Below are 21,509 nucleotides of genomic sequence, written 5' to 3'. Positions count from 1 at the left end.
GTTGAACCTGTGTTACAGCCTACACACACACACACACAAACACACACACACACTCTGGCAGAGGGTGTGGTGCGTTTCACGGGATATGAGGAGGAATTTCCTTCCGCCCAGTCCGAGCTGCGAGCAGAAGCAAAGGAGAACATCAGCAACACCAAGGACTTGGCTGTTACACTGCTGGCAAAGCTTCATCCTCCTCATCATCATCATCACGCACTCGCTGGATGTAAAAGCATAAATCAAATTCTGCCATGACGCCTTTTAAATAACTCAACTGGATATGGCTCCTCTTGTTTTCTTGCTCTCCACAAAGTTACTTAATCAATTTGCTCTCCCTTCCTTCGCTCCGACCGTTTCTCTCCTCGTCTGTCTTTTTCCGCACGTAGGGAAAAGCTGCGAGCGTGACTTGGAAGAAGAAAGCATGTGTGCAGAGAATAAACGACGGCGGCGGCGCGGAAACCATCAAACGATCTGGAATGTGGAAGTGAAGAAAGGGAGCGGCGTGTCTGCACTGCGCCAGAGCGTCTGCCTCACGCCGCCGAGGTTTCTGGGAAGGGAAGTAGGCGATCAGACTGCGCCGTGGGCCATAAAACCCCCACAATGCACCGCGTCTTGCCTCTAAGTCCTCAAAGACGTGGGGGAAAAGGCAATTAAAGCTTTTATAGGCGTCGCCCCCTAGATTTGCAGCCAGCAATTAAAAATCATTACTAATCAAATAAAAATAAAAGTAGCTCAAACTACAATTTCGGCCAGGGCATCGATTGGATTTATGCTGCGGAGAAAAGCCTCATAAAGTCTTCTAGGACTTAATGTTACATTCTTTACAAAAACGTGATAAAAGGTTAACATCTGATGGTGAGAACGGTGAAAAGAAAATAAAGAAAACTTATAAAACCTAAACGAGGCGACTTTTCTCATTTTCTTTTCCCATCAAACTCCTTCCTCTCTCGCTCTGCCTAAAAACTGCAACATTACGCAGCCGGAGCCGGTCAGGTTTAATGTGTCTGAGGAAACGGCGAGGAAACGGGCGCACACCAGTGGCTTCCGGGGTGTCGGGAGATTTAGGGGGCTGGCAGGCGGCCAATGAGAGCGCCCGGATCAATGGCGGCGCTGATGCGTGTGAAGGCTATGGGTGTTGTTTACGAGTGAGAGCAGCGGCGGTCAGAAATCACCCTGAGTGACACTTTGGCGGCGGGTGCGGGGCGAGTGGAAATGTCAGCCGTCTCAAGGCGACGCCGTCTCTGCCATGGCGGCAGCGGAGGAGGCCTGGCACGTCGCCAAGGCGGGAGCCCGGAACACAAGAGCGACGCGGCGGGCTTACAAAGCGCCGAGGCGTCTGGGCGGCGTGGTGACAGGTGACGGCGGGGATGTTTTTTAATGGGAGGCGGTGAGTCGCATCCAAAAAGGAAAAAGTCCTAGTTTGAAGTTACTCTCAAGTTACTTCAAACCAGAGAGAACTAAAGGAAAGTCTGTAGATGTTTCATGAGTCAGTTCTTAGCGGAGGAGACGGAAGAAGCTGGTTTTGAAGTTAAAACTCGGCGGCACACTGGGGTTTGGAGTGACGAGCTGAATGTGAACGCACTGCAGATAACCTCATGATGGTGACGAGCCCACACGCACACGCACACACACACACACACACACAGCAGTGGAGTTTCCTTCTAACTGGGTTTTGCACCATTGAACATGTGTAACACAAACACTCCCAATTCCTCCAATTCTGCAAAAAAGTTTGTCCTCTCGCTTCCGGTTGATTCTTCGTGATGCGTTAAACCGTAAAGGAGGAAGACGTCGTGTTTACGTAGGAGATTGACGCTCACTGTTGAATATCTGGGTTGGGCGTGAGTGGCCTGGTGGATGTTTACAGAGCTTCGCGTGGACCGGAGAGGAGATTCTCTTGAATTTAACTCGGAGAAAAAGGGGAAGTTACAGCTGCAGGAGACGAAAAGAACAAACTGTGGCTTACGTCTATAGTTACAAATGGAAATCGCTCAAGCTAAGGAGCTGAACATCGGCAGCTCTGGAAGACGAAATGTTGTTTTTGGAGGAAATATTGTCACGGTACTTCACTCTGCTCTGTAATCAACACTTCAGCCAGTATCGATTTGATAAATCTTTGGCTGACTGATCTCAGTAGAACATGACATCATGCTGAACTCAAGCTGACGGACGTTTCTCTCGTTTGCAACAAAGTGTTTAGTTGTCGGGCGGGTCGCGAGAAAGACAGATTTGAGGACATAATGATTAATAATCCCTGTTTACCTTGCCGGGCCTGATTGGCTCACAGTGTTGCTTTTCGCAGTCGTTTTGCATCAAACAGACATTAGAGACACAGCGATGAGCTCAGTGGCTGACTGACCGTGGGGGGAAAGGCCCATGCTGCTGGCCAGCTGGTACAGGCGTTGCTGCTGCTCCTCGTAGGTTCCCTGCTCGCTGAGCGCCGACATCATGCGCCTGTAGTGCTCCTCGGGGCTCATGTGGCCGTGGCCGCCGCCTGCCTCCACCACTGGGCTCTGGGAGTTCTCTGAGGGAGGAGGAGAAGAGAGACATTTAAATAATGATCAATCAGTGACCATCAATAACCATCTCATCAGGGGATCAATACTGACTTCCCGTTGCCAGCGCTAAAACTCAAGGCTATTAGCTGGACAAAATAATGTTCAGCATATGATTAAACTGCAAACAAACGTGTTCAGCTATGTGCCTGGAATACTGAGAGTGTGATGACATAAACACAACATTATACTCATGTTCAATCTCTTACGCAACTTTAGATCATTGGGGCTGCAAATGCCGCCGCCGTCAGTCAGTCTGTCCGTACGTTTACACTTTAGGTCTTCGATTATCGGAGTAATTAAGGCAATAAATCTGCCTTATCAAACATCATCTGTTCACCTCAAACTGTCACAGATAGAAGTTTGCTTCCTGTGAGTAACAGACCAGGAACATACATCTGCATATTGATTTGTTCAGTCATGTGTACATCTATTGATTCCGTCCACGTATACGGCTTAATCGCAGTAATGACTAATACTCTGAGTATTGAGTAGGTGTTAATGTATTTCGGATGTTTATGTGCACTTTCAAAGTTAAATTAAACTCCTTCCTTCCTACATGCTGCATGCTGCCACTCAGTCCAACCCCTTTAACCCCTCCCACATGAGACATGACTGACAGCAGAGGTTGCGATGCCCCTTGTGGTAAATGCAGGTACTGATTGCAATGTCAAAGTTTCTCAAGAAATTACATTCTGTTAGTAGGAACACATCGTATAAACATCGTATATATATATATATATATAACGTCACACTCTCTGTCTTCAATGGTCATACGTCATGTTTACTCTTTTACCTTTCTTAGTCATTCGAGTGAACAAACAGTTTCATTTTCATTTCATTTTCTTTTAAACTGCTGTTCAGGAACCCGAAATCCGTTTAGTTTCTCTCAGCGAGTGTTGACTTGTCAGTTCCTGTGAATAGTGTGGATACCAACACCATCATTTCACCCTCTTTCTTTCTTGCTTTTCCAAAAAAAAAGTGTTCATCTGTTTGCACTCAGCACGCTCATGCTCGCAATTACAAAATTATATTTTGACAGAGAAAAAAAAGTCTGATAAACAGCTGTGACTCCCATCTGAGTCGCTACATGTATGATTCATTAAGGAAGCGTCAGTCGACACACACACACACACACACACACACACACACACACACAGCTCCATACAGCTCCATACATTGTTAATGGTCAGAGCGCGACCTGAGGGTGAACTCAGTGTTTCCCTGACGGACAACCGGGTGGCACGGGACGAAGGGTGACGGGAGGAAGAGGAGTTTAGCTGCACTTTGACTGTTGATCATGCAGAGAGAAAAACAGGTGTGTGTGTGTGTGTGTGTGTGTGTGTGTCGGTGTGTTTGTGGGTGAGTGCATGTGTGTGAGTGTGTGGGTGTGTGGGTGTGAGTGCTGTGTTTAAGGTGATGTGAAGATGATGCGGTGTATGATATCAAGCTGTCACTCCCCACACTTAATCTCTCTCCCCCCCCTCTGCCTGTCAATAGTAACATGATCTAAGGTAAGAGGGGGGAGGGGGGTGGCGGTAAGGGAGTCAGGAGGGGGGAGGGGGGGCGGAGGGGCAGCAGGGGTTATTTTTACCTCCCTCCTCCTCATTGAAACCTGAGCCTGGCCCCGGGCAGGCGAGCAGGAGAGGCGCTGAGGAGCGGAGGTGTGTGTGTGTGTGTGTGTCCTGTGTGTGTGTGTGTGTGTGTGTGTGCGTGTGTGTGTGTGTGTGGAGGCGGTGAGGGAGGAAGAGGCGAGCACGCAGCATCTCTGTCTCCACTGCCGAGCTCCAACTAATCCACAGAGTAATGGTGTGTGTGTCTGTGTGTCTGTGTGTGTGTGTGTGGCTAGTCCGTGCCTGTCTAAAGTTTTCTCACTCTCTTAAACCCTGCGGGGGGCGCCGACATCACAACAGCAAGACACACAGACGTCCTTTATGTGGAGGTGCTCAAGCTCTTGCTCCGTCCTCTCTCTACATTAGTCACGTAAAGGATAACATAGCGTCAGTGGATGCTAATTGTTTATTCCACAATAATCACCTGCTAACAACACTTATTACCTCATATTAAAAAGATATTTACAAAACAAATTCAGAGTTTCACACATTATGTTGATTTGTAGTGAATGTATTACTCTCTATAAGCTTCCGCTAAGCTAAACTAGCCCCATTTCTTTACTCTGCCTCTGGCCTAGCAACAGCACTGCTACGTAAACAATAGCAGCAGAGTCGAACCTACTAGCTAGCTGCATACTAGCAGAGAATTTAGAGTTAAAGTTAAATTTCTGCGACATAGTAAGTGGAATGTTGATGTGGGCGTCCTTCTGTCGGATAATAAGAAGAAGGCAGTGCTAGTTTGTAGCTGACGCTGAGAGGAAACGATGATTAAGCATTAAAGAGCCAAAGTGACAAAAGTGCAGTTAAGATGTAGCATGAAGTCTCTCTCTCTCTCACACACACACACACGTTTAGGTGTGGACAGAGCAGAAGGTTAAGACACTGGATCAGCAGTGTTTTGAAACGGCTTAAATGGAAGGCGCGACACATACACACACACACACACATACACACACACACATCTTGCTTTTCGTCTCCCTTACGCAAATACACAGCAACTGAATAATGTATACAATGCACATATATAGGGATAAAAACCACCAAGCCACTGTTGCCTTAAAAGGAAACCAAACCTGAGTAGCCAAACAAGCATACACTCACTCCACACACACTCACTCCACACACACACTCACTCCACACACACACACACTCCACACACACACATGCATTTTTCAGAAGGTCGGTTAGGTTGAAGTGAGCCCGTAATGATCAGGAATGAGAGCCTCTACACCCACAGAGACGAGGCTCCAGGCAGGGCTGCTATGGGTCAAAGGTCACCCAGAGGGCAAAGGTCAGCACAGGGCTCACGCTATACACAACTCAATCCGACCACCAAACACACACATACGCTACACACACACACACTTCTTTCAACATTTCACCGTCAAGAATTAAGTTTACAGCGACGTGTCAAACAATCAGAACTATTTGTGTCACTGTGTATGTTTGGACCTGAGGTTGTTTACACCGTGTGTGTGTGTGCGTGCGTGTGTGCGTGTCTCCAGAGATGGGCCTGGATGTGCGGTGAGCTGCCCTTGGTTTTTCCTGCTGTATAATGCATCAGACAGGAAGTCTTCCTCGGGGCAGAGTGGTCGTGCTGGCTCCACGCCGGGCGCCCGGTTTCACACCACGTCATGAATAATGGAGCACAGTGACCGGATTGCAGGTCCACAGAGGGGCGGCGGCGGCGGCGACACACGCCCGGTCAAGGTGTGTGCGTGTGTGAATGTGTGTGTGTGTGTGTGTGTACGTACTAGGGGACCTCAGGTCAGGCAGTTCGATTAAGAAGTGTGTGTGTCAGAGTCAACAACCAAATAATGCTGTGACTTGTGTATGTAAAATGATAAGGATTTTGAAAGGGTTATTAGGTCAACTAAGTGTGTGTGTGTGTGTGTGTATGTATGCGTGTGTGTGTCTGTGTCTGTGTGTATGAAATCACAAAAATAGTGAGGGAGTAAAAATACTTCAGAGTAAAGCAGGGAAGTCAAGAAAAAAGTTAAAGTGTGTGTGTGTGTGTGTGTGTAAGCAGACATGACAGCCGCTCTTGCTCTGCTTCTCTGTTAATGACTTCCTCTCACGACTTCACTGACACCCATCCCCCTCCATGTATACATGTGTGTGTGAGGCTACTGTGTGTGTGTGTGTGTGTGTGTGTGTGGATTTGCAAGACAGAGAGCATGAAAGTGCGTCTGCATGGATGTGAGAAAGTGTGTGTGTGTAGCAGGGTGTCATCACACTAACCCTAACACACACACTGGCCCAAACCCGTAAAGGCAGATCAATAACTCCTCTGGCTCCTCTTCCTCTCTGTTGCTTGTTCCTTCCTCACCCTTTTCGCTCGCTCACGGTGTCTCCTCTCCCTGTGATTCACGCCCTCGCCCTCGCCGAGAAGAAGGAGAGAGAAAAAAAAAGCGAAGCGACGCGCTGCACGTCGAAGCACGTCTGCCGCCAACACGACACGTGGTCTTACCTTTGGGGGAAACGCTGCGTGACTTCTTGCTGTCAGAGGGACACTCGCTGCTGCTGTTTGGAGAGAAGCTTCTTCTCTTGCCTAGAAGGTCATCTGTCAACACACACACACAGGGAGAGAGAGAGAGAGAGAGAGAGAGAGAGAGAGAGAGAGCGCGGTCAGTAAGGAGGCAGGAATGAACGCTTGATATCGCTGCTCTGCTCTTTGTGTACCTGAGTACATGGCGCCTGCTTTAGAAATGCATAGTTAGACTGAAAGGGAGCCAAAGGAAAAAAAGTGATAGGAGGAGAGAGTGAGGGAGGGAGGGAGGGAGGGAGAGAGAGAGAGAGAGGGAGCAAAGCGGAGCCACGGGCGTCTGGAGATGTGCCTGTTCTGTCAGGAGATGAGAGGGGGCCTGCACCACTGTGGATGACAGATCTGCACGGCTCATTCACGAGTGTTTGTCTGTTAGAGGGAGGGAGGGGGTGGTGTCTCTCTCTCTCTCCCTCTCTCTCTCTCTCTCTCTCTCTACATCTCTTTCCAGCAGTCTGTCCTCGAGTGTTATCACAGTTCTTCCTCCCTCTTCTTTCTTTCTTCCTCGTCCAGATGTTGGCACATGAGACTCTGACTGATCCCAAGTGCACAAGAGCTTCCTTCTGCCTCACAGATTCCTCTCAGGCCTCTTTACCTTTTTTTTTATACCTGCACCCAACCTCTCTCTCTCTCTCTCCCTCCCTCTCTCTCTCTTCCTGCCTCTCTCCCTCTCTTATCCATACATACATAGATACATAGGTAACAGGAGTAAAGTCGGAATACTTTAAATCATCTGGCGTCTTTCCTTATTTGAGACACAGGCGCTCCAGTTTGACTTCGCCAGAGGCTCCACATCCTTCACTCTGACACACAGGCTCATCCGGTTTGATCAATTACCCATAATTCACTCTGTTTTCTCAAAACATTAACACTTTATTCTCTTTAATCTCTCTTTTTAAAGAGATCTGGCCCTCACACTTTGTCCTAAATACCTGATCTTGTTGTCTCGTTTATCCGCCTGCGTCCTTCCCCTCCTCGTCTCTCTCTCTCTGTCTCTCTCCCTCCTGTAGGTGAATGCTCTCTTCCTCACTTCCTCCTCCTCCCATTAACACTCTCCCTGTCTCCTCCTCCTCCTCCTCCCCCCTCGCCACCAAAGAAGAGAAGCCTGTGTACAATTACAGCAGCCGTCGCTTCTTCCCCCCTCATCCTCGTCTCCTCCCCTCTCATCCCTCTCTTCCTTCCCTACCCCGTCGCCTCCTCTCCTCTACCCCCCCACCCCCAACACACCTCAAATCAATACAGGCCTAATCAGAGTGGGAGGGGATGCAGAGCACATCGCACACAGCGCCGACAGGAACAAAAAAGTCGTTTGTCATTTCTTGCTCTTCCTCTCTCTCTTTCTTCCTCTCTCTCACTTCTCTCTGCATATTTTTAGGGATGGGGTCTTGTATTTTCCCCCCTCTCTCTCTCTCCCTCCCTCTCTCTCTCGCTTCCCCGCCGTCTCCCGTTTACAACAAAGCCATTCCTCATCATTTGTGCAGCACGCGGAATCAAAGCGCCGGGAAAATAACGCCATCATTTCGTCAGCGGCACGCCGGCCTACTGTATGTGCTGATTTGTGTCTCGTGTCCGCTGCGTTACCGTAGCGACAGGCGCACAGAGATCAGAGGAGTGAAGCCGGAGTGCAGTCTAACCTTATAACCCTTTAACCTGTCACCCAAACTTAGCACTTACTTTGTTTCTTCCTCTCTGTAACAAGATAGGGAGGGAGAGAGAGAGAGAGAGACAGAGAGAGAGAGGGATTTGGGGGGAGATGGATCAGAGAGAAAGGGGGAGAGAGAGGGAGAGAGACTCAGAGGATTTTGTGGGGTTGCTAAAGGAGCTCGGGTGTTGAAGAGAGAGGAGGTTCACTAATGATCCAGTGTTTGATGTTGCCTCTAAGGTCCTGAGGAGATCCACTCCTATACCACCCCATAGAGACAGAGGGGGGTTGTGAGGGGGGGGCTAATGGACAAGTGTTCTCACACACTCACACACTCACACACACACACACACACACACACACACACACAGGACGCCTCTCAGACCCTTTGCTGTTTGCTCCCTCTCCTCTGTAATCTCTCATCTTTCTCTCCTCATATCCAAAACCCTGCATTACTTCTGCTGAGGGATGAAGGACCCCCATTAACTAAACCACCTTTTCCACCAAACACACACACACACACACACACACACTCACAACCTCCCATGCACACACACACACTCACGATCAAACACACACACACACACACACACACACACACACACTTGAGTTGTCTCTTGAGCCGACCTCACTCAAGACACGGCGTCTCCAGCGCCGGTGCCCGAGGGCCAGAGATTTGAGGGCGGAAAGCTTTTAAAGCCAATTAAATGGGGCTTCTTAGAGCGCTGGCGCTCCCTTTTAATGCCGAACGCTGAGCTCTGCTAGTGTCTACGCTAACCCTTTTATTCTGGCTAACTGCGATTAGAGTCCAGTTTGCTACCTTGGGCTTTTCTCCATCACCTGTTTGTTAAAACTGTTGAGGAATTAGTGCCTAGATACATTTGAGGCTTTGAGGCTTTGATCTGATGTAAGAAATGAAAGCACAATAATGAGGCAGCCTGATGTGTTTGTTTCTAGGTGACGTCGATCTACAACACCTCAGATTTATACCAGTTTATAATGTTAATGGCATTAAAGTGAACGCGTGATAATCGAAGCTTTAGCCTGCATGCAGACAAAATGAGAGCGTGAGCGAAGGAGGAGAGAGAGAGGGAGGGAGGAGAGATGGAGAGGGAGGGAGCAGCAGGACCTAAACCACCTCTCTTTCATCTGACACCACCTGGGTGAACCGTCAGACGGGAGGGGGGGAAGACATTCCTCTCTCTCATTTCCTCTCCTCCCTCCACCTTCGTCCTCCTCCTCTCCCGTCCTGCTCCTCGCTCCTTCCCATGGAGCGCGCTGACAGCTCAGACAGCCAGACTCCTTAATTCCTCTCTTACTCCGTTAATCTGTCATCTTTATCAGGCCGGGGAGGGGGGGCCCGGGCGGCGGAGAAAGGGGGGGGGGGGGTGACAGACCGGGACGTGCGGTGGGCCGCCAGCCGCAGCCCCCCGATCAATCTCCACATTACAGCTGACAGAATGGTGCTAATAACTTATTGATCCCCCCTCCGTGCGCCGAGGCCTCCGCCGGCCCTGAAAGCCCCGCCATTGATTGGCTTACGGGCCGATGCAGCAGGGGGGAGGGAGGGAGGGGCGCGTGGGACCGAGGCGGGTGGGGTTGAGAGGTGAGGGCGATGGAGATGGAGATGAGGAGGGGAGGCGGTTCCGCTCACGCTGAGGGGAGGATGCACCACAGCCAACACCTGCGAATCTACACACACACACACACGCGGGCAGGAACACGTCTTTCTCGCTCTCGAAATTTCCAGCAGAGAGGCTACATGATGGGAGGAGCACAGCGAGAGGAAGAGAAATCAAGGAAGAGAAACCCAAAGCTTTATACGACCACGTTAGGACACAAACTCTCTAAAACCTGCCTGATCTTAGGTCCATACAGTGATGTAACATAAGAATCATTAACCCTTCATCCCTCCCATCCTCCGCTTGTGAAGTGAGGCGTCAGTGTTGACGCTTGCAGCAGCGGTGACAGATGTATTTATGTGTGGAATAATGAGGCGTGCTGTTTCTCTCAACGACTCGTTAATCACTAATCACTCCGTCTACACGAGACTGACTCATCTCACAACACACACCTCTCAGAAAACCACACAGGTCTATCATATGAGGAGGAAGAAACCTGGAATCTGATTGGTTCAATTGCCCGATTTCCTGTCGCAAAGTTACCAGCAGCTCTGCTTTGTTTACGTTCTGGCAGTGCGTCAGAGTGGATCTATATCCAGACTTCTTCTATGGTTTCTGTGTTTTGTGGTTCGCTGAATCTGACTCGGCCTCTTGGGGGCAGTATTACATGGAACTGTACGAACAAACGTCTCCGATCGTCTTTGTCCGATCGAGTCGTTCGCTTCTTGTGTTGACGCCAAAGCAGCTGAGACGACACAAACACTAAACACAAAGACTTCCTGCTTTGTGCTGTCATTTTGGCTTTAAATGATCTTTAGATGCGGCGAGAAGAAAATCCATCTCATTCAGTCTTACATCATCGCCGTCTGCTTGTATGAAATCTTTGTATCCTGGTGAACAATCACTGAGACGCCATTTTGTTATGTCACTACAATTACGCCTCTATTTACAGATGTGCCCACGTCTGTATTTATTACCCATAATTCAGCTCATGTTTCCCGCTCTCTGACTCTGTGGAAACAGGTCCAGGTGTGTGTGTGTGTGTGTGTGTGTGTGTGTGTGTGTGTGTGAGTTCTTTCAGAATTGGTTTTCCGTGCTAATAATGCAATAACTGGCTCGTCTCTCACAATCAGTTGGGGGAAAAAAAGGCTGTGCAGTTTCACACGCAAGCAAACATCTAAAACCACACGCGTAAAGGTGTGTGCACTCAAACACACACATACACACACATATGTGCTGAAGCCCAAACCACTGCTACAACCACCATCCACACAAACGCACTGCACGCACACACAAACACAACATCGACAAGCTGTAACTGCCTCTGGGATTCTTGAAAGAGAGGGAGAGACACAGACATACAGAGAGAGAGAGAGACAAAGAAGGAGTGAGAGCAAGAGAGAGAGGGAGAGAGAGAGAGAGACCAAAAACACCTTATCTGCCTGTTTGAGTCTCCGGTCTGACCGCAGAGCCACGGTTTACAGTCTCCACAGGCAGCCAGACGCTCAGCGTCGGCGCCCCTGCTCCCCCCCTCCCCTCCCCTCCCCCCTCCCTCCCTCCCTTCCTTCCTTCCACCTCTCACAGAGCCACAGAACAGCCAGCGGCTGGGGAGCGAGAGCAAGTGAGGGAGGGAGGGAGGGAGGGGAGGGAAGGAGAGAAGGAGGGAGGCAGCCCTCCTGTCTGTCCCTCAGATTTAATTAACGGCCCACTCCGGCGCAGAGACGACCCGGCAAGCCTGCTTCCCTTTCCTCCTGACCCACACACACACACACACACACACAGACACACTCGCAGACAGACACACAGCCGTCCGCCGCCATAGCCGCCGCCTGCCCTCCCCTGATACCGCTACCACACTCATTCGTCTCCCTTTCCTCTGCCTCTCTCAATTTCCAAATGTTTCTTCCATCACCACATTGATTCTCTCTCTTCCACAGAGCAGATTATTCCTTTCTTCCCTCTCCCTCTGTCTTCGTCTCACTTCTCGTCTCTGTTTCTGACTCTACCCCTCAGCCGCAGAAGTTTGGGGGGAACGTGAGTCAAACAGTGTTGGCAGAATAAACACGACATCGCCAACATCTTCATCTGCGTATCCAGCGAGCTGTCTGCTGCCTCGTCTGCCTCAGAGTCAAACCTGCTGCTGCTGAAATCTGCACACGTTTCGCTTTACGCTCGCCTATATTTGGACACAAATTTGAATTTCTGTGTGTGTGCATGCATCCGTACCTGTTACGTGTGAGTAATTGTGTTGTTGTTGTGAATGTTTGTGGCAGACAGACGCGGAGGCAGCGGCTGATGGGATTTGGACAGCGAGCGAGCTGCTTAGCCCGCCGCTTAAATCTCCCTTTAACGTCTTTAACCGGCCCCGTTTGAAGGCCTCAGCCCCCTTTCAAGGCTTCGGCCCCCCTTGAAGGCCTCGGCCCCCCTTGAAGGCCTGGGTCATTTACCGCCCACGTCACCTTAACTCCCTCCTCCTCACCCCCAGACCTTCCTCCTCTAAGATTACTCTGTATTTTTGGGTGCAAATCTGTCCCAAACTGGGATCTGAGACAGCGGCAGGTTTGAGCGTTGAGCAGTTTAATACACATCAACCCACCCCACACACACACACACACACACACCCAGCATGATGTCAGAGCCACTGTATGGACAATTAATCTGGCCGAGGCAGGAGATGAGCACACACAGGGCAGGTACGGAGGTGTGGGGGTCTGGGCTGATTATGCCTCTGGCTGTGCCTCTGATTAATGGGATAAGAAGGCAGAGGGTCACACTGCAGCGAACAGAGCAGCGCACAGAGCAGCAATGCTTCAGTCTTTGCTGATAAAAAAAAGGCAAATCAGTAATTAGCGGTAAAGTCGCCTGTTGAAGACGTTTCTCATTATCTCTGCCTCTGCGTTACCTTCTGTTTTCTTTTCTGTCTGTGTGTCAGCAGGTTTACAAAAAAGAAGAAACCATTTAATTGAAACTTTATGGCCGCGCCCCTTTTGTAACTCTCTACAGTTTCTAGCATTTTGAATTTTTAAAGTACAATTACATGGAAAATGATGAAACGCAGAAAGACTGAAGCGTAGCAACGTGGCGGAACAGCCTCAGTGTGTGTGTGTGTGTATGTGTGTGTGTGTGTGTTGCTGGTTTGTTGCTGCTCAGTGCAACAACAAACAAAGTATGAAAAGAGGTGAAAGTACCTGGACCCAGCAGAGCAGCGGGCTAACGAGCCCAAAGTGATCCAGGGAAACTATTTTACTGCACAATCTCCTCATAAAGCCAGCAGACAAATAGCTGTGATTAAAGGTGTCTGTGCTCTGACTGTACGCTGGAAGAAAAGCTCTTAGCTTAGCGTGCGCCGCCGCCACGGCTGCTTTGCTCACATGAAACCGGATTAATGGCAAACAAAGCCATTTATTCAGGAGGTAATTTAAAACGCCGGCTTTAACAAAAAACCCCAGCGTGCGGCAGAGAATGTGGGAAGAACATTAAGTAATCAACCGGAGCAGTGACCTTCAGGAATGACTAATGAGCTTATGGTCCATTCCTCCAATCAGACAAATTCAAATCTGAGTGAATTGAAAGCAGTGTGTTTAGATGTGAGAGAGGAGGAAGAGGAGGTAGAGGAGGAAGAGGAGGGTCCTACCTGTGTGTCCGGAGCTGCTGCTGTGGTCGGAGGCTGACTGGCCCTCGGGCATGCCGTGCTGTCTGGTATGATGCAGGTTGGAGATGATTGTAGAGAGGTCACTGTCACGGCTGCGTGGGACAAACACAAAGACGGAGGAAGAGTGAGGAAGAGTGAGGAAGAGTGCAGGGCCGTACATCACCAAACGGGATCAAACCAACCTAAAGTCATAATGAAATCTTGATGCAGGATTTAAATTCAAGTACGCTTACCACAGAAACACCCTATCCCACACACACACACACACACACACACACACACACACACACACACACACACACCTAGCTACAGGCGGCTGTCAGCTGTCAGGTACGTAATACAGTGTGACAAACGAGCCCATCCAGCACTTTCGGGTCTCATCCCCTCTCATCTTCCATGTTAAGATGTATTAACCAACATATTCCCAACACATAAGAAGTTTATCAGCTTAAAACCTCATTAGGTTTCTTATGAAATTGAATAGCGAGGGGGGGAAGAAAAAAACCCAGAAGAGGCGGAATGAAAGTTTAGAGCAAAAAACGTCACGCTTGAACGCATCTGCCCTTGAATGGGTCTTACTGGAAATGTGAATTAATAGATTTAATTAGTGGTATATGTTGGTTAGAGAGAGACGCCCCCCTGCCTTGCCCTTCAGCACCCGGGGAGAGAGAGAGAGAGGGGGAGAGAGAGAGAGAGAGAGAGGAGCAGGAGGAGGGTTTACAGATTAGGACCAGATCAGTTCGGGGGCCACTTCGCCCTTCGTAGTGCTCCTCCAGCCTCCACAGACCATAACTGTGTCAGGGAGGTATTTCATGTGCAATCTGATTACCATGTTGATCGCATTAAACGACATAATGATGGGAAATAGGCGCTTGGCGTTTGAGTATGGCGAGCGTGCAGTGCGAGTGCAGTCGCAGTGTGTAATGACAAACAGCTTGCGTGGTAAACAGGCATCGTTTGGAGGAACTTCTTCGAGGCTTTTTTAGTTTTTTTTATCAAACTGCATAAGAAGCATTCATTGTTCGATGATTGCGACATTCGAGCTGCGTCAAGGAAAGTTTGGAACAAAGGGAAAATTCTTGTAGACTGCAACAATATTTTTGAATATTACTTCACCTCATCCCCAGAACTCACCCGAGGACACACACACACACACACACACACACACACACACACACACACACACACACTGGCCATGTGTGTGTTTGTGTGTGTGAGTTATGATCCCAGTTAAACATGTTGATCTGATGTTATCACCGCCCTCCAGTGTCACGTAAAATTATCCGGCGGCCCTGAGTGGAAAACTCCTTTACAAGCCTTAACTGGAAACTCCTGACAGCCTCCATGAGGGGGGGTCTGCTGCTGTGTGACACCGCCGCTCCACTTTACGGGACAGAAGCAGCGAATGGTTTTTAGCTACCACCGCTATGACGAGGCCACACTGTTTGCGGCTGCTGGATTGGGGTTTTTACAGTCCCGTGATTACAGGCTCAGGCTGTAATGTCAGGCTGTCGGTCGCCAAGCTGTTTTCCACACGCTAAGAGAGAAGAAGAAGAAGAAGAAGAAGAAGAGGGCCCGACGCTGGCCGACAGTCACCTTTCAGTCACTAAGCGCCAATGAGTCAGAAAAGACGCTCAGACCAAACAGTCACCGGCGGTTGCTGGGCGAGGAGACGCGTGATTGCTCATACGTTTTGGCGTAATGATAGACTTCCTTCTAGAGCGGGACTTGATCAAATTAGTAGCTATCGGCTTCTGAGGGGCACAAAGGGAACGAGATGCAGAGAAGGTTTTTCTTTAATTGTGTTTAAAGTTGTATAATAACGTGTCTGAGTCACCTTGTGGCTCCAATACAAATACACACACACACACACTGCAGCCCGATCACACCACCCACTGTCCATCACTCCAACTGATCATGATAATGGCATCTTGAACTTCTCAAAGAGGTTATGGGGTTATTATCCCAGTGGCCAAGTGGCCGCTCTAAGCCATGAATGGCAAGGACATTGTTAGTGAGGTAATTAGCGCACATTTCCTAAGCTGTCCCGCCTTGGCTTGGGCTAATGAGGGCCTAACCCGATCCCCACCCACCTCTCCTCCTCCTCCCCCCTCTCTCTCAATGAGCGGAGGCAAGGTCACGCTCAAGCCCTGGGAGATGGGCAGAGGGTGGGGGTGGTGTTTAAAACCCAGTCACCTGAGTCAGCGCTCCCCAAGGAGCATTAGCCGACAGAAGGGAGGAGGGGGCTCTGAGAGGATGGGAGAGGAAGGGGGGGAGGGTTACGCTGTGGCCGTTGGGCCGGATAGCTAAGAAGAACATGAGCCGCCTTCTTATCAGCTATGTGCACGCTGGAGACAATCATCTCATCCTCAGCTCATCCCTGAACGGGTCAATACGGCCCCTTCATCCCTGGCCACAGGACACACAGCGTGACCCGGGCCCCTGGAGGACTCATATGAGCTCATACTCACAGTCTGTCAACCAACGCTGCTGCTGCTGTCCCACCTCACGCAGATGATATCACTGTGTGCTGATGAAGGGACCATCAAAGAAGAGATGTTTATGATCAACCTGGGCGCCTCCTTAGCATTTACTATTTTTATTTTACAGAGGCCCTAGGTTGTGATGTGAGTGTAGCAGATCCGTACTCGTATATGAAGCTTCTAGCTGCCTGTATAAGAGAGACGATGCAAAGAAGAGAAGGCCAAGGAGGTTCTTGGGTCGTGTTTATCTCTTAGCAGCATATCTCCATCTTAATGAAACTGGGTGGGAGGTACCAGTCGGCCTGATGGTGGCGCTCTAACAACAACAGTTACAGGGTAGAATCTGTTGCTTTCATTGCGGAAAGGTTGCGACTCTTCTCCCGTTACAATCGCTCCCAACAAGATGAACCGACTGGCAACGAACCAATCCGGTGTAAATGCCCTACGGTGTCTTATTCTGGCACCGGCACACGATGCTAAGGTGGCGGCGCTGGAGGTCGCGGTGTGAGCGAGCGGAGGCTGGCAGCTCGGGCACCCTGACGCCATGTCTCACACCACCACTGGGAAAGTGCTGACAGGCAAACAGCAGGGATGTGAAACCAGAGGAGCGGAGGAGGAGGAGGAGAGAGAAGGAGAGAGACGGAGAGAGAGACAGGTTGCAGGTAGAGTGCAACATCTGGTGCTCACAGGTTTACTGTGTACACTCCTGTACTCACACACTCCTGTACTCACACACAGTTGGCCCACAGCATAGCAACATTCAAAGCTAGCAGGTTGTATATAATATTCAAGAGCCGCCGCATAATAAGGTTTGGAGTTGGCCGGGAACGCAGCAGAAAGAGGGAATAATCAAGTTCAACTTCTCTGATGCGCTGGAAACTAAATGAAATGGACTGAAGACTTTGATGCTCGATTTCAGGAAACATAAAGCTTAAAGCGGGAATAAGGATCAATTCTGTGTATATTATGTTTTTAATCTGATTTCTGCGGACTAGAGAGACAATTCTCATGCTGCTCACAGCCGGACCGAGAGGCAGCCGACAACCGGGAGCCCGTCGAGCAGGGGAGTAATGAATAAATACAGAAATAGATACATAAATAAGTAAGCGTAGCCGGGCTTCACTTCGCCGCATTTTTTTCCCCTTCCACCGTGCGGCCTGACGTGAGGTTGATAAGGCAGCCAGGGGAGACAGTAAAGTACAATGGAAATAAAATATACAGCGAGTCCAGCGTGATGCGTTTGAGTTCTGCTGGCCGGAGCCTGCAGACGCAGCTGATTTCACTCTGAAATCGCTACCTCTTAAAGCTGGAGAATGGAAACTTTTTAAACACAATCGCTGTGGAATTTAGCGAAATCCTGAGAGGAATCCAGATATTCAGGGTGAGAAAGTATTTTAGTGACAAAAGACCCAGAAATCCATTCAGACAGTGAGGAATGACCTTGTTCAGAAGTAAATTTCCTCAAAATCCTATAACTTTAGTGAATCTTCCTCCTTGTATCTCTCCATCTGCTGCACTTGCTGCTGCACAAAGACGCTTCTCGACGCATGTGGAAAGAATGAGGGCCGCGCCGCTCGCCAACAACCAATCAGCTCCCAAATCGGCGGGACTGTGTTGCCACGGCAATGCAGTGTAAACAAGGCCAGAAATTCTTGAAGCGTAAAGCTCCTCTAGAACGCCATCAAACCTCCGCGCTGGCTAATTAGTGCTTCAGGGGGGGAGGAGGCCATTTCCAGTCATTTCACACTGTCCCTGACCTCTTACTGACAAAAGGCAATGACACACTTGTTCAATAAAGCCAGAGGACAAAATGTCAAATGAAGTAGACGTACAGTAGCTAAGTCAGCACGGACGCTTCCCCTCTCTCTCCGTCTCTCTCTCTGTGGTTATTGCCCAACTGGAGTGCAGCGGCCTCATTAACCGTGCGGGCTGACGCTTCCCTAACTACGACACCAGGAGGGGAGACCTGCGTTAACACTGCGAATGGGGCCGTAAAGAGGAAATACGGCCTAAATAAGCAGTGAGAGAAGATTCAGCTTGTCCTTTTGTGTTATGAACGTAAACATAATTGCTCCTAGTTTCACAGAATAGGTTCGATCTTAACGGAGCGCCACATCTCACTAAACACACTTTACACTCTGAGATCTGTTCTGTAGTGCAGCCTAGGCACACGTGAATCAGTTTCCTTCTTTGGCGAATCTATGGCTTCCTCACTCCTCACAGGAGAGCAGACAGGTGAATAAATGTGTGTGTGTGTGTGTGTGCACAGATTACAATTATAAGTTGATGGATCGTTTACGAGCCGGAGTAAATCTGTTTACAAAGACATAATTGAGCTCTGTATGTTTACGTCTGTACGTGTATGTTTATGATTATGATTTTCGATCTTATTATGGTGTTTACTTGGGACCGTTAATCAGGGAACAGAAGTTTTAACGCGCCTGCAAACGTACGAGGTGATTCAAAGCCCGACATCTGACTGGGATACAAACAATTAAGCACAGGAGTCGAGTCTTTAACCAGGATTATGTAATCGTTCCTGAAATGACTTGCCGTTTTCAGGGTTGTAGGTTCTGTTGTGAGCCGCTGGATTCAATGTATAGTTAGAATGAGCTCTGCTTCCTGTAAAGAGATGGATGGGCTTTATGTGAGTGCTGGACTCTGGCGGTTATACTGTGTTAAATAAAAAACAAACAGCTGGGTTTGGTTTATGTTCTTTTCCTGTAAAGGTCTGCAGACCTTCCGCCTGCCTCTCTCCTCCCATTTAATGTCCTCAGTGTGCCGTAACAACAACAACACTTCTCCCTTTTACAGATGGAGGCATTTGCATATGTAAATGACCAGACGAGATGAATGAACAACAAACGTCTGCGTGGTTCCTGCTCTGGTGGAGGTTAATGACGGGTCTGGTGGATTTAGTTCCTGGCGGGCGCTGACGTCAGTGAGAGCGTGACGTGTCACAGCCAGGGGTGGTTGCCTGGTAATTACCCAGACACTCAGTCAGCACTTTTCAATCAAAGCCTTGTTAGCTGCAGCCACCGAAACAAACACTCAGGTAGGCTTTGTTTGGCCCCTGAGTGAGCCACTAAAATCCTCACTTACCTCCATCAAATATTTAGTCCCCGAGATGAAATCCATAAATCAGTGTTAATGAATCCAAGTCAGATTCCTGCAGACACCGAGGGGAAAAAAGGAAACTGAAATATGTTTCCGGCCACCGAATCCCCGTCTGCTGCAGTTTGGCTTCTGTTGTGAGTTGAGGTGAAACTTTGGCGCTCTCAGGTCACGGTGCTTCTGTGATAATGACTGTTTGGTCGGCTCCATAGCTTGGCTGCACTCCGGCCTCCACGCGCTTTTGTGCTTATTCAGCAGGACAGGTGCAGATCCATGCAGCACATACTAAACTAATTGTCAGTAAAGCCGGTGGCTATTAGTATTAATCTGGTTAAAAGAATGCCAACGGGCTTAAAGTGAACTTGACAAGTCCTCTGCTAAGGTGATGAGCTTGTTGACACTGAGAGCCAAATCATCTGTTTGCACAGCAGCAGTCAGCCACCCTGAGTAACCTAACAATCTACTCTTCAGTGACACACAAAGTGACAAGATATTTTGGGCGATGCGCTGAATAAGCTGCTGTGAGCGCCTGACAGTCTTCGCCTATCCTAATGTGATCTCAGCTAATGGTGATGTGCTGCAGGAGCCATTTAATAAAGTTAGGATATTAAAATTCTGATGTACATTTAAGTGCAGTGCAGGTTGCAGCAGGCGGGTGTGACACGCAGCCGCCGCTCATACACACCCTGATGATGTGTGTGTGTGTGAGCCCGGCGCTGATACACTCACACATGTACACACAGGCCCGGTATTTTTTCACTTCCATTGGCCAAATCCAATTTGTTAAGACCCTTCTACGACTCACTTACGAAGCTGCGGTCAATGGAAATCACATTTCCGTGATTGGACATCCCATTATCCCGTTCGTCCAGACCCACATTGGGGGATAAAGCAGAGGCTGAGACGGATGCCCGGGACAGACCGGAGCTGCGGCTCCAGCGAGTCCGTCGCCATTCAAAGGGTAAAAGCCTGACATATTAGTCATAAGTGTTCTTTAAATTCATTATCATACTAACACGCCAGAGGCACAAGTGTCAGGGGGAGGGGAAGCCCTCTTAAACGAGGTTAGCGGATCCATTTAAAGCTTCACAGTTGCCGTGCTGTCCGCCGTGTCACACGCACGTCTCAAGACATGAAAAACATCCCCTGCTGTAATGAGGCTGCACAGGCTGCTGATAATGCAGCTGGGACTGTCTGAGCTTAATCAATGAGCCCATCCTGCCTCATATCGCTCCACAGCCCATCTGAAGGCTGAAGCATATGAATCTGCTTATGGAAATATGAGCAAATCCAAACACTTCACATGTTTCAGATTGAAAAGGTACATAAACGTATTTCATAGTGCTGCTCTTAAAGGTAGAGAGAGAAAGATGGGAACAATCCTGATTGCGTTTGCTTGTATTTGATCTTATTATCAGAGAAAATAGGTGTGTGTGTGTGTGTGTGTGTGTGTGTGCGTCATCAGAGAGGCTGCTCTTTCCTCATCAAAGCTCATCTGATTTCTTCAGGTGTCTTCACTCTGTCTGCTCCCAAAGTGAAAGTTTGTGCTGCTTTCCATGTTAATATGACCGCAATCAGAACACACACACATACGCCTCCAATCTGCTGCGACCTTCACACCACACATACAGGTGTGTGTGAGTTACTTCTGCCTCCTAAAGGCGAAACGCAGCAAACACTAAATCTTTCACTTCAATGCTTCACTTTTTTGAAAGGAAACAAGGAGACATCCGTTTTTTGTTGTCAGTTGCCTAGCAACAGTGCGCTTAAACCACTTGAACACCACGCATCGTGTGTTCTCTACTGTCCAAGTCGATAATCCAACCTCACCAGATGTATTTGAAGGCAGCGTTTGTACGTGGATGTAAAAGCTCAACGTGCATGAACTCAAAACCAGAGTTTAGTAAACGCAGCACATCTCCGAGACAAACAGGATCTAACGACACACACACACACACAGACACACACACACACCTCCTCAGCACTGGCCTCGATCCATTAAGGTGGAATATTTCAATTTCACAATTATTCAAGCAGCAGTTTAATGCTTCACATTAATAAAGCAGTGACGTTTAAGCTCCGATATTAACTCCTACAATTTTATATTTTTATTTATAGATTTATCTACAACAAGTTTACTGTCACAATGTTTCCCTCCTCCTCATCTGTTGTCGGTGCTCAAAGTTATTTTTAATCAGAAGAAGCCTGTGAAGGATCAGCCGACTCACTTTTTAATGAATATATCTTTGACTATTTATTTCTGCTGCAGTGTTTTTAAGGTGGAACGCG

The 21,509-nt window shown here is 48.8% G+C and overlaps 1 protein-coding gene across 2 annotated transcripts in view; it reads right to left on the bottom strand.

Annotated features, from left to right (window-relative positions):
* samd11 (sterile alpha motif domain containing 11) overlaps positions 1 to 21,509 on the bottom strand; it is a 49,547-nt gene that overhangs the window by 14,111 nt on the left and 13,927 nt on the right. For both annotated transcript variants that reach the window (XM_076163483.1, XM_076163484.1), the window contains exons 4-6: positions 13,606 to 13,715; positions 6,636 to 6,728; positions 2,357 to 2,521 (exon numbers count right to left, since the gene is read on the bottom strand). In XM_076163483.1, coding sequence (XP_076019598.1) covers positions 2,357 to 2,521; positions 6,636 to 6,728; positions 13,606 to 13,715 — 368 coding nt within the window. The remainder of the gene's footprint in view (positions 1 to 2,356; positions 2,522 to 6,635; positions 6,729 to 13,605; positions 13,716 to 21,509) is intronic.

This window comes from Genypterus blacodes, unplaced genomic scaffold (assembly GCF_046128005.1).
Source record: "Genypterus blacodes isolate CSIRO-AG114 ecotype Tasmania unplaced genomic scaffold, CSIRO-AGI_Gbla_v1 ptg000131l_1, whole genome shotgun sequence".
NCBI classification, from domain to species: domain Eukaryota; kingdom Metazoa; phylum Chordata; class Actinopteri; order Ophidiiformes; family Ophidiidae; genus Genypterus; species Genypterus blacodes.
This window is presented reverse-complemented; position numbering and strand designations above follow the sequence as displayed.